Raw genomic sequence first — 13,942 nt, 5'->3', positions numbered from 1 at the left:
TCGCCAGCCTGAGGCTCAGGTGGTTCTGTGGGTATTTACCCTTAGATCGGTCACAGTTATGGTGTGTTCCTGTGCTTGTGTGAAGGCTGAGCTTCAGGGCACCGAGACAAACATTGAGCAACATTACTGAGTGAGGCTGCAGCTGTGAACGTGTGTCAGCGGTTTAGCAACACAGACAGTAACAAACATGTCCAAGCTGAAACATCAGTGATGGTCTTCAGTTTGCACCGGCTACTGGTTATTAAACATCCATCTCAACTTCTTACTTTAGAAAAGACACCAAGTCAGCATAAGTTTGTGATGCTGCTCCTGATGTTTGGAGCCAAACGTCCCTGTGCTCCACTATTACTGGAAAAAATACAAGGTTGTTCTGTCGTCAGTGGAGAAGTCGTCAGTCTCCTTCTCCAGCCACACGATGCAGCTCCCTGGTGGTGGTTCAAATGGTCACACAGTCCAAAATGACAAACCATTCACAAAGCATCACTCATCCTGCAGGTCACACAAACAGAACATGGCGAATTTCCCTGCAGATGTATTCCAGGTCCCCTGCTGCATCGTGAGCCTGCAGACGCTGGGTTTCCTTGACATTTTATTTAAAAACTCTTGTCAACACCCAAGTTTCCCCAGACAGAGCTCAAACACACGCAGTTGCAAGTTCAATGAGTTAGACAGACATGTTTTTATCTCTGCTGATCTTTCCTTTGTCTCTTCCACAGTTTCTCTCTGATGTTCTGTCTCTGATGAGAGGAAGCGACAGTTTGTTCCTCCTCTGTCTCCATGTTGACAAGGTCATTTCCTCGAGTCGAGTGTTCAGCAGTGATGACGTGAAACGTGCTGTTGACACAGTTATATTTCACAACAGTTATGATCCAAAGTTACTTAGACATTTATTCCCTCTCCTCTTTTTCAGTCTTAGGAAACAAATCCTTTAATTATGTTGTTGTCATTGTCTTATTAATATACAAAAACACACTGAACACAGCTTAAACAGTTTCTCATCATCAGCTCTCGAGGACACGCTGTGTCCCAGCAGTGTTTCCATGGTTTTAGAAGGCCAGACACAGCATTACAGAGGACAACCTGTCATCAGTACATCACAAGGGAATGGTTTTTAATTTGAAAGGATTATATCCTGAGGCTGCCATTTGGTGGATAACAGGATGTTAAAGGCTGTCATTATGTTATGAGTCATCCACACTTGCTTTGAAGCTAATACTAGCTTCAAGACTCTGAAATATGGATCTAAGTCGTCGTCTTTCCAGAATGAAAACAGAGCCTTTTGAATTGAAGAGCGGCACCGGACACTGACTCGCTGTTTAGAGGATCAAACCCAAAACAGTAAAAATATAGGTATGGAACTCTGGTGTTGGCGAGATGCCTTCCACACTGTGGTAACATCAGTCTCGGTGTCGCGCTGCAGAGTTAAAATAAATCTTAAAAAAAGGAGCAGCAGCCAAGTGAAACCGCCCCGACTGTCTGTGCTCTCTCAGCAGGCAGCTCTCCAACCTTCTGAGCCCTTTAAAACCTGCTGACAAGATGCTAGCCAGCCAGTCGCCCTGGGAGATTATGAGAAGTTATGATAGCGATCCTGGCAAATGAGCCTGTATGTGGACATGTCCCACCTGACATCATTTTATGGTCAGGATGTAGTTCAAGTGGGGGAATTATCTTTACATTTCAGAAACTTTTCAGGTCCAACAATTGGTGTGTTTTCCCCACGGCTGTGTGTTAGGCCCGGGGGCCCAGAGCAATCAGGAGGCTGAGACAGTGTCAATCACAACGTGGCCACAGAGACGCACAAAAGGATCACAAAGGCACTCTCCTTCAGTCAGGATGTCTTGCTCCCAAAAAGAACGGGTGTGTGTCTCAAACTAAACTAATTGTCCAGTCAACACAATAGTAAATGGCACAAAATGATGAATCGACCTGTTTCCCTTATTCCCACCCAAGCAGAGCCAGCCCACTGTGGCCGCACACGCCCAAAGTGCAGACGGGATGTGGGAACAAGCCAAAATGCAAAACTGGTTTGTTTATTTAGCATTAATGTGCAGTGATTGGATTAGCCTTTAAACTGGGCTGTCTGACCATGTCTCCCAGAACATATTGGTCCAAGGTGGAATTTAATTAACGGTGAGTATCAGATTCACAATCGTGGTTTTGAAAAGACAAGATTTAATTTGTTTGACCAAACTCAATTTGGTAAATAAATAGGTCCCTTTTTTATTCAATAGATATAATACAAATACTTCAGGCTGTGTCTTCGCTTGTCACACTAATTTTAAAAACATTAAATTCTCATGTTGCAGTGTGTTTTTTAAATCACCAGGCAAAGACGTGAGCTATGGTCTGACCTGAGCTCTGGTTTAGGAATGTGTTATAAATGTGACCTCTGCACATTGTGATGGTGTGAGAAGCCAGCAGAACCTCAGCCAGTGTTTTCTCAGATTAAGAACCTCCAGGGTTCGAGTCTGGTCTCCTCCAATATGATGTAAACATCTTAAATTCCAATAATAGTTTATCTCTAACCTCTATCACTGACTTCATTTACTGGAATCTGCAGCGTGTCTGTCTAACTGCGAGCTGTGTATCAGTGAGAGCTGGTTTGTTGTGACATTGTAACAGCATTCACGGCCTAGAGGAGGAATTACACTTTGTTTGGTGACTTCTTCTAGAGTTTCTACTTATCCAACATGATAACACAGCTTAGGATGAAAATGGACGTCGACCTCAGTGCAATGCTAAAATGCTAATGTTAGCATTGAGCTTACAGCTGAGTTTGTTGGATGTTGAGACATGTTGTCATCACTCGTAACAGAAAAAGCATTAAACCGGTCAAATAGAAGAATTAACAAAATGAAACAGCAACATTTCCATCTTCATCTCTGCTCTTTCTGACTTTTTCAGCAGAAGCCCAGAGGGTGATGTGACCAGCTGGCCCGACCTTCTCCCACCTCACTCACACCCGTGAAGGTCATTCAGAGATGACAGTGATTGTTGCTGCAGCCCCGCAGGCAGCTGAAGAAGCCACGACCAGAGGAGTCGGGTCTCTTCACATGCTGCTGCTGCTGTGTCTCCTCCCGCTGCTGCAGCCTGCAGACTCCAGCTCCGCTCCCCATGCCAAAGCCTGGAGCCAAACCGGGCCGCGGCTGCAGCTCTCCCGCTCAGGTAGGAAACACACTGCGCATTAGACAATTGGCTCCACTTGTTGGTCCTGCTGCCACCTGACGGTCAGAAAGGAGTCCTGGTTGCCTGGAGCTAACTTATTGTTTTCATTGTGTGGATTGTTCATCTAGTGAACCCCATCATACTGAGCAGCATCAGTCAGTGCTGACAAACTATACCCAGTTTAAAAGCAAAGATTTTAACAGTGCAAACTGTTTTAAGATACTAATATCACAGAAAAGGTTGTTTCATGTTTCAATAAGGGTGCATGCAGAGCAAAATGGTAATATCCTACCTTTTCTGTCGTCCATCGAGTGAACAGCAGTCAGGTTTAGCCCAATGGAACAGCAGCAGCCCAGTGAAGAAGAGTCCAAGCTTTTAGTCCTACGATGTGTTGTCCCTGACAAAAATCCATCTCTCTGTGATTCTGGCCTTGCTGTTTGTTTTTGGGTTTCAGGGACATAAATGCAGCCCTCAGGATTCCAACCTAGGAACCACTGTAGTGCACCATCCTCATGATAAAACAGTAGAATAATTTGAGGGGCACAGTTTTTGGTGAAGTAGCGTTTCACTGAGCACAGACAACAGTCCGAGTACAGTCAGTAGAAACCAAGTGTTGACCGCTCAGTTTGACGTCTCGTGGCTTAGTGCTGGTTTGGAAACGGGTCCAAACTCCACGTCTCCACATTCAGACAGACAGTTGCATTTTTCTGCTACAGTTGATGTATTTTTTATTGCCTGTGAAGTGTTAACTTCAAACACTTTACTGCATGTTTTGCGCCCCATGTAAGCAGCAGCATTAATCGTGAATGTAATTCATCGTAGCTTTTTTATAAATGAACGGGCTTTGAAGCTCAGTTCTGGTTGTTGGACTGTGGAGCTTTTCAAGCTGCTCCTGCTCTGTGAGTTTCTGCTTTCACTGGAGGTCGTAGCACAAACTCCCAAACAGCAGCCCCATTAAAGAGACACGGCTCATCTGTCATATCTTCACTTCCTTTCCCTCCTCAGTGGCTCAGCTCCTGCCAGTTAACATCCCAACTTGTAAACAGACACACTGGATCAAGTTAATGATGAAAGTGAAGTGTTGGATTATTTCCTGTTGCTGCTGTCAGGTCTGATTTGGGGAAGTCTGCGCCCAGTTAAAGGTTTTCAGCAGTAAAGTCGTTGCCTCAGGGGAGACGTTGCTGGCGCTGGAGAGAGGTTTATACCAGTATCATAAAGATCAGGGAAGTCGTGTCTCCTTGACTCAGGGTTCAGAGTCATCAGGTGGATGTTGTCACCATAGAAATGTCCTCCAGTGTGAAGGATGAGGGCTTTTCATTCTGTTCTACCATCTCAATTCAACAGCAGAGGCCTTTTCTCCAGTAAAACACAACAGGAAGGTAAAATGGGGAATTCAAACACGGGAGGTGATGTTGTGTGGACGAGTGCACAGTGTTTAAAACAGCCTCTAACCAGAGGTTTTGTTGCACAACTTATGTTGTTGTGTTGCCTTTGTGTCTAGGGGACAACAGTCAGTCTGCATATGAACACGAGTCATTTTTCAGAAACATGTAAACATTCAGTAGACTGTTATTTTTCTGGTGGAGACTGTCAACAGCAGACACAGAGGATAAGTCCCAATTCCCTTAAATGCATTCACTTTTCCTTTAGTTGTGTCTTTTCCTTGTGTCTTAGTTCCACCCACTTAAGATTTAAGGAACAGATACAGGAGAAAATGTGAGGAGAGCAAAATCCAGGAAGTGTGTTTTTAGACAGGAAACATCTTTTCCTTGAATCCTTCATCTAAACTGTCCAATCACCAACTGATTTCCAGGAAAGGAAGACTTGTGTGAAGGATGCTCTTGTGTATCCTTGCTCATGGCTCCTTCAGCAGCCTCCTCGCTGCTCAGAGCAGGAATAAGAGCTCTGGGACATTCAAGATGGTGGGCTGGAACAACCGGGTCCAGCGAGGAGTGATCAGTTCAAGGAAGTGGGATTTACCCCATAATATGTGTCCTGGTGAGGTTCGGCCACCATCTTCACCTCCCGTCATTATCAGGGTCTGGTCTTCAGCCAGTGGAACGGGAGGTCAGGTGACTGACACGCCACAGTTTGTCCTGCTGCGTTGTCCTAGAAACGGGAGACTGTGGATGAACCTTGTTCACTCAATGTGGATGTGAACGCTACAAGATAACCTGATAATCTGTGTTTTGTTTCAAATGTGACAGAGAAAATGTTCAGCTCCATAAAAATGTTATTGTCTCAGCTGCCATCCAAACAGGTCTGTTTCACCTTAAAATCAGTTCAGAGCGCTTCACACACACGGTGCAGTTAACCCCCCGCTCCCAGACACATTAACACATCGTCCTCTCCCTCGGCCACCAGCAGCACCAATAAATCCAGCAACTGTTTCCCATCCAGCAGCGATTAGTTCAGGGAGGCTGGTTTCATTGTGTGGTGTTTAGTGAGCTGTTTGTGGAACGAGCCGCACGCTGACTGGATGGATGAGTGGAGTTAGTGAAGCAGTCACTGTGTTGTTCTTTGTAACACAGTGTTTGAAAGCGGGGGGGTGTTCTGGTGCTGACGACATTATGTGATTAGAGCAGTCAGAAACATTAGACGCACTGCGTGAGTGTTACTGATAGACTGTGGAAAATGTTGGCTCTGTCCTAAAATGTCATTTTGATTAGAGGAGACATGAACATTATGTGAAGCAAATCTCCAAATCAGTCGATGTGAGTTTAGACGGAGGACGTCATCTTGCAGATGCATCAGTCACATCTGCAGATCCCCTCAGCTCTACAGAGCTGCAGAGGTTTTTCAGCGCAATCTTTTTGTTTCCCCACCCACAACATTACTGTGTTGGTCACGCTGTTGTCTGTGTTGTCCCCAAACACTAAATCAAATAAATATTAAAGTGTTGGCTCGTTTGGGTAAGGGGCTCAGGAATGCACTGTGTCGTCCTCACAGCTCTAGACCAGTGTGTGTCGTGTTGTGGAGACATAGATTAGTTTATATACTCACATTGTCTTCCTTTTAGGGACAAAATGCATCTCTCCAGAATGTAGATCATAAAAACTGCATTAACTAACTTCTCCCTCCAATTTCTGAACGTTAAGGGCAAAGCGAGAATTAGTACAGCAGAGACAACACTTCTATTTTTTACTTGATTTGTCTGAATTTTTGCTAAATCTTAGTTAATGCAGTTTTCTTGCTGTGTTTGTAAATGCAGGATAAACCGCAGAGAGACTATTAACATTTATAATGCAGATACTCAGAGAGGAGCTTCAGTGAACACACACTGATCTTTCTCCTTAAAGCCTCCCGCAGCCCCTTAGGGCAGAGACGCACCGAGCCAACGTGAAACAACCGGCAGCGACAAAGGCCGAGTGCTGGCCTGCCTCATGTCGCCTTTGTCTGGGCCAATCAGGTTGAAAGAGTGACACTTGAATACAGATCACAGATGACAGCCAATGGTCGACTAGCACGTACGACCTGCAACTGTGTGGGAGAAGTAACTCTCCCTACCAGTAGGTGGCAGTATCTGTAGTCGCCATTCAGAAAGGGAAAGAAGAAGAGCTAGACAGCAGAAATGCAAATGTAAACAAAGCAGCTGCTTCTAATGGAGAACACGTCTGATAAGAAGCTGTAAATCACGCTGCCGTTCTCTGCCTTTGGTCTTTTGGCTGTAGAAGAAGAAAGGAGGTCGTGGAGGTAAAAAACAAGGAGAAACTGCACTAAATGGGTGAAACATGGACACTACAGCAGCAGGATGAACGGGCTTTCCCAGCCTGCTCTCTTCTCATGCAATGATTTGCTAAGCTGAACAGCCAATCAGAGCGGTCTCTTGCTCCAACGAGGTTCGCCACCGATTCATCATACTGAAATGTCCAAAAATCCACTGCAGGGTCCGACTATTGCCAGTGGTGCAGGACACATCACAAAGTTGATGGCGACAGATGCTCATTGACGGCCTGACCGTTGGCTTGGTGTGTCACAGGCCTTACCATAATCATCCCAACAACGAACCCTGACCTAAATCTGATTCCAACTTGAACCCTAAAACCAGGTCTGAACCCTCACACAGTCCTCTGAAGGTCCACACTCCCGGTCAGGCTAAACGTGTGTGTGTGTGTGTGTGTGTTGTAGATGAGCATGTTAATAAGGTTTGTATCCAGTGCTGTGAAATCACATGTTGCGTGTCAATCCTCCACCGGCCTGGTGAGTAAAACCAAGCAAGCTGCATTTCAAGCCCAGACATCGGTGGTTTTTCTCATGTGGAGGAACTCCAGGCTGTGTTCGGTGGGTTTTTCTCTGTTTCCTAAAGTCAAATGTACATGTCTAAGTGTGTCAGTGTGTGTTTGTGTGGGTAACTGGTTTATTGTTTCAGGGCTGGATGTCTGTGTTGGTTTAGAGTAGAGTTCACTTCTCTGACAAGACTCTTCCTGCTGCTGGTTTTTGACGGGGGCTGTGACGCTTGTGTGGAACAGATCCAACCAAAACACACTGACCTCATGTGGGACTGTGGGATGGGAAATCTGTACACACACACACACACAAGTAAGAGCACGCACAGTGATACCTGGGACAGTGCAGAGCCAAGAGTGTGTCGTCTCCCTCACATTCAGCCTCTCAGACTGATATAAAAACATGAACAGGAAACTCATGGACGTACAAACATCCAGTTATCACTGTGACAGCTGCACACACACACACCACATCTGCAGCAGTGGTGCATTCACTCTGAGGTGTGTCCCCATATTTGTCATTCTTCTCATTATCAGATACCCTCAGAGAAATATTTCATGTGTTGCTGCAGAGAATCTGTCAGAGCTGATTTAATTCTCCCACAGTGACATAAATTGCAAAACCCAGACTATTACTGAAATGTGGAATGTGACCTTTGTTTGTGTGTGTGTGTGTGTGTGTGTGTGTGTTCACGCATATCTCTCTCTGCCTTTGTGGACAAACCTCAGTGCAAGCGCATCCCTGTGAGGACGTGGAGTCCGGTCCTCGCCCGTCGTTGTGATGGTTAAGGTGAGGGTTAGTCTTCAGGAAATGAATGTCCTCTGAGGTGATGCATGTCCAAAAGAGACAGATGGACAAAGGTTACCCTGACACTTGTACTGTAACGTGACCCCTGTGTGCGCGCTCAGTGCAGCCTCCTGGGAGATGCTGCTCATACCGTGTGGTGTCATGCAGTGAGCCTTGACCTTTGACTTTTCTATGATTATAGTGAGTTGATTTAGGAGAAGAGGAGGGCAGAGATGGTGGAAAGCAGAAGAGATGAAAGGAGAGAGGAAAAGATATGAGAGGAATGAGAGAGGAGGGCAAAGAAAGGAAGGAAGGAGGGAGAGTTTAATGAAAAATGAGTGAGAGAGGCTTTTGGGTTGTAAGGTGGCAATAAAAGAGGTGAGGAAAGAAAAGAAGGAAGGATGGAAGGAGGAAGGGAGGGATGACACACGGGGCAGAAGAGTTTCCTGAGGTTAATGAGCCTGTCAACCACCTGAGATGAAACAGGGCAGTGAAGGAGCAGAGAGAGGAGGTCGGAGAAGGCGGGCTGCTGCTGAGTCCAGTGTGGTGTCTTTGGTTTCAGCTCTGTGTGTATGTGTCTGTGGTATCACTCATAGTGTGTGAACTGAAACCTGCTCACACTCTCACACTGTGGGGACATAAATCATTGAACCCAGAGTGGTGACTTTGTTTAAGGCTAGAGGTAGGATAAAGCTAAGGTAGCTATCTTTTATTAGGGTTTAAAGATGTTATTGCTCATATGGTTTGCTGTGTTAGTGCTGAGATTTAATGAGAGAGTGAGGGGGATGTGCAGAAACACACACAGGTTAACGTCACACAGTGGGAGCTGACAGACGCCCTCGATCTTTAACTTGTTACCAGATAAGAGCAGACTGAAGCTTGTAGTTAAGAGGAGCTACATGTACTGATAGCAAGGCTTCACACACACCCTGTTCGACCTGACGGTGCTTGACACATCATTGTTTCACCATCGGTCTTTACCAAACACTCTGTAACTCCCTTCAGGCTGGAGGACCAGCACCGTGGGGGGTGGGGGCTCCAATTGTTGCAAACACTGGATATACTTCAACTTTTCCTGTAACACAGTGCCACTGGCCAGTCACGTGCATGTGGGCGCACGTTCCTGGTGGATGACTTTGAATGCCATGTTTCTGCTGTTAAATTTGAGATGATCACGTCCACAGATAAAACAGTCGCTGCCATGATAGATGAGCATGGTGCGGTGTTTTGGAGTTTAATCGGCTTTAAACACATGAATCTGTTCCTCCAGGTCTTGGATCATATTTTATTATCTCGCCGGTGAATGAAACAACACAGCCCTCAACATCGTAGGACAAATGCCTGTGTAAAGCCAGCCTAAAGTGTGTGTGTGTGTGTGTGTGTGTGTATATCAAGGCTCATATTGCACAGTCACAACTCTGCTCTTTGAAAACATGGAAAATATGACTCAATATCTGATGATATTGGAAGGAAGCAAAAGCCCTGGGAGATGAAAAACGGTCCGTGACTCAATGAAATGTAGAAATTTCTGCCAACAGGTAATTAGAATTTATCACCCACGGTTATGAAACAGATCTTAGGGGTTGATGTTGATTGACAGAACAAGAAATTAAACTGAGATTGTAATAATATTATTGGTTGCACCAGCTGCGGAAGGACTGTTCACACCGTGGCCTTGCATTAACCTTTCAGCTCTCCCTGATTGTATGACTGTGTTCATTAACGTGCAGTGATTGTTACTGTTAGCCAGTTATTACTGTACTACTTACCATACACAGTGATAAACCAGGACCCCTCCAACATTTTGAGGAATATTCTTGCCAGGGGTCAGATGAGAAGGTCGAGCATCATCTGTGTGTTCAGAGTTAGCTCCAGGACATATTAGCTTAGCTTAGCACAAGCAGTGGAAGCAGTGGGAAACTGCTAGCCTGCTTCCTCAAAAGTGCATTTTAACCACTCTGTACTTACAAGTTCTGTGCCGTATTTTAAGAAATGTGAATAGAAATGAGTAAGAACTACTTTGTTCTGAAGTGGCTCTATAACATGCAACACTGAACAACACTGAAGACTGTCTTGTTCTGAATGTTCTCCTGAGTATGAACACAACTATATTTGTTATGCTTTTGTCTGAAAGCACCGTGATTGCATGCAGCGTCTGAGGAGTCCAGTCCTTAATGTAGAGCTGCAGACTTAAAATTAAAGGGACTGTTGATGTATTACTGTCTAGTTTCCCAGTTAACAGATGCAACATGTGAGAAAGATCCTTTTGAAGCCATGGGAAAGTATCGTTAACCTGTTTTGTTGGAGGCTAGCGTCCCCTTTTTCCAGTCTTTGTGCTAAGCTAAGCTAAAGCTGAGCTTGTATGAATGTGTCTACTGAAAACACACAGATGAAACTGATATTATTTTCTTATTTAACTTTCAGTAAGTCAGTAAAAAGACATATATTACCCACATCACCCAAAATCAGCCACAACACCGACCCAGTAACCAGGAGATAAATATAAAAACCAGGCTACAATCCTTCAGTGATGTCAGTTAATGAACAGGCATCTGAAGGGAATTTAAGAGCTCATCAACCTCCTTCCTGTGCACGGCCTCAGAACAAGGTGAAACATGTTCCAGTGTGGACTGTGGCAGGAGACAGGGGCTCCCCGAGGACTTCAAGCTAAAATGTCCTCGTTTCTCCTTGAGCAACACACACACACTCACGGGCCTGTACACAGCGAGTGTTTTCACTCATAAAAATCCCTATGCCCCCACAAATCATCCTCCACCTGGGTTCAACAGACGTTCGCCACCATCAAAGACCTTTCTCAGGCTCCGTCTGTCCTCAGCCGCCATCCTCCTCTTTGCACAGTGTTGCAGCTGTGACAGAAAATAATCAGTGATGCACAGTTTTCAATCTCCAGTACAGAGTGTAAACCTTCAGTGGTGGAAGAAGTACTCAGTGTGTACTTTAGTAAAAGTAGCACTACCACTAATTTGAGCTGTACTGCTCTACAGCAGTAGTTAGAATTTCTCATCCTGATGCAGACAATGTACAGTGAGGGATGTTGGCCATCTCAGAAAGAAGGAGGAAGAGCAACGTCCTTTCTGGGTTTTATGGAAATATGGTTTTAAATAACACTGTCAGACGTGGAACACTGAGTCCAGTAAACTCCATTACTTTCTCTCCTTTCACATCAAGTCCGGTGCTGAGATGGTGCTGAGACGCTGCTGCTGTGCAGCAGTTTGTGGCTGCGGCAGCTCCTGTCGTGATAAATCAAGCTGGGATTGTGTTTCTTCTGCATCTCTGTGATGATGATAGTTATTTTCTTGCCTCTGATTTATTGTTACTACTGATGTGGATCCCAGCCTCCTACGGCTGTAACACTGATATATGACGGCGCTCATATCAGAGTGCTGCGATGTGTGTTGCTGTGAGAGGAGTTCTGGTCAGATTCAAAGTGCAGTTTTCTGATGATCTCACGTTAAGCACACATTTTTCACAAGATCTTGTTTGGTAGATGGTTATTAGTTCTCTGCTAAGTGACTATTAAGCATTTCACAATCAGCCGAGCTGAACCTTCAGCTGATTGATTTAGTTTAGGGCCCGGTAGTTTTCAATCAATATGTTTAAGCTTCTCCAGTCACCAGAAGTGATCAAACTAAACTTAAAGTTAACAAACATGCCCCATAAAAAGCGCCAATCCCCCTCCCCAGCAACAGACCAGCGTCACCGTGTTGGTTTGGTTCAAACATCTGGGAGAAATGCTGCAGTTTACTGAGGAGACTGATGACAACAAACAAGTGATCTGTAGCAGCTGGACATGCTAATCACGCCACTCGGAGCAAAAAAAAACAGGAAAAGAGAAACAAATGGGCGGCTGGACCTAAAGCCATGACAACTGTGCATAACATGATTTATGAATTTGTTCTTGTAGCTTGTTGGTCATAACAAGCTGCTGCCTGCTGAAGATTAGTTTCAGGGAGAGGTTGTGCTCTTGGAGCCAAAGCATTGGTTTGTTCTCTGGCAGTAAACTGGCTTCAACTCCACAAAGGTAACGTGAGCATGTCTGAGTGTGTGTACGCACACAGTGTATCTCTGGAGAAACCACCACGTGGTGCAGATCGGCATCAGTTCTAGTTCAGATTTACTAAGACTAACTGTATTAAATAGGTTTGTTTTTCTGTGCAAAACGTTCATGATTTTGAGAAAACGTTCTGCTCTGGTCAGTTTACGTTTCTTTTATGGCTTCAGCCGTTACGTGTGAGCCCCGGGAGCCGTGAACGTGAATCCAACTGTCCATTTGACTGAGAGACGTTGGGTTGAATCTGCTGGGTACACTAGTGTAACCAGGTCCAGGTCAAACTCATTTTGTGTGTCAACTTTTCTCAAGCGTCACCACTTTGGTCTCAGTTTCTTTTCTTAAATAACAGCAGTGTGAGTTTTCTGGCCAGACTCCCCACAGGCTCGGTGCTGAGCGCAGATCCCAGACATTCAGACGAACCTTGTGGGTAGAAATGAAGAAAACCTCAGAAACAATCAGACCACAGATATTTACAGTGTGTGGATATAAATCGGCAACAATGGGTTGAAGGAAATGAGCAGGGCGGCACTGTGCTGGAGATGAAGAGATATCGGTGGGGAGCCGGAGGCCTGGAGGTCAGAGCAGTGTTTCTGGTTTCTCCTAAATAGTACATATATTGCTTGAATTATTACGGCACCGTTTTGTAATATAAAACAGCTAAATTATTGAAAAGAAGACCAGGAAGGGCAGTCAGCCTGTTTATGAAGCGGTTGAAGTTGACCAGAGGGTCGGATTGCTCAAACGTCTCTGGTGTTTTGTTTGGTTCGAGGTTTGATTTATGTCGACTGGTACAGCGTGAGTTCACCATTAAAACAAAATCAATAGAGCTGCACTATTAACATACTGTGAAAATATTTTCATTTTGGCATTTAGTGTGAAAACTCTGCATTTCATGGAACTGGAAAACTGGCAAAAAGATAAAAAAATCCCTTTTGTCTTTAAAACCTGTCAGATGAAACCAGTAAGATTAGCTTTACCAGTGCATGTAATCAAGACTGAGCAGTGTTTGTAAAAGGCCTTTCTGAGATTGATCCATTCCGCTCTGATTTACTCAAACCAATGTTAAAACTGTGCTGATTAGTAGCAGACATTTGTTTTACAGCAGATGTTCTTCGTCAACTGAAGAGACAATTCTAACGTTACATAGAGTGTTCATGTCCACAGCGGGTGGAGGTTGGATCATGAGGCGTTAAGGACTGGAAATACAGTAATAAGGCTGAGCCTAACACACTGTCTGAACCGTAAAATAACCTGCCGCCTTTAATTGAATGACCAATTCTAGAGCTGGAGATCAGTCAGGTAAAGCAGCTGATGAATGATGGCTGCTGGAGACCCGAGACCCGGCGCTGTGACCCAGAGCTGGAAGCCGCTCTGCAGCTTTGTAGTGGACTCTCGTTTGTTCTCGCTCTGCTAAAACTAACAAGAGGAAATAATTTCACACTAAAAGGAATCTCCATCTGCGTTCATATGAAGTTCGTGTGACTCAGCCGTCCACGTCGTGCCTCACATGCTCAGCTGTGTGAATCCTGCTCCTAGTATTTCCTTTTCCTGTTTGTCCATCGCATTGTGTGGGAGCTCTTAAAGATCCTGCTGTGGGATCTGTAAAATCCTCCTCCTGGTTCCTCATTCCCCATGTTATTGAGTATCAAACTAGTCTTTCTTACCAAGATCTCCTCTTTAAAAAGAGAAAAG

At 44.9% G+C, this 13,942-nt stretch overlaps 1 protein-coding gene across 1 annotated transcript in view; it reads left to right on the top strand.

Annotated features, from left to right (window-relative positions):
- The window catches only part of LOC109966924 (semaphorin-3D), a 73,614-nt gene that overhangs the window by 24,754 nt on the left and 34,918 nt on the right, over window positions 1–13,942 (top strand). Inside the window, exon 2 of the mRNA XM_020612172.1 lies at window positions 2,908–3,165. Coding sequence (XP_020467828.1) covers window positions 2,982–3,165 — 184 coding nt within the window. The 5' untranslated portion in view covers window positions 2,908–2,981. The remainder of the gene's footprint in view (window positions 1–2,907; window positions 3,166–13,942) is intronic.

The sequence above is a fragment of the Monopterus albus genome, unplaced genomic scaffold, assembly GCF_001952655.1.
Source record: "Monopterus albus unplaced genomic scaffold, M_albus_1.0 scaffold121.1, whole genome shotgun sequence".
Classification (NCBI taxonomy): Eukaryota; Metazoa; Chordata; class Actinopteri; order Synbranchiformes; family Synbranchidae; genus Monopterus; species Monopterus albus.
The sequence above is the reverse complement of the archived record's forward strand: the minus strand, read 5'-3'. Positions and strand labels throughout refer to the sequence as shown.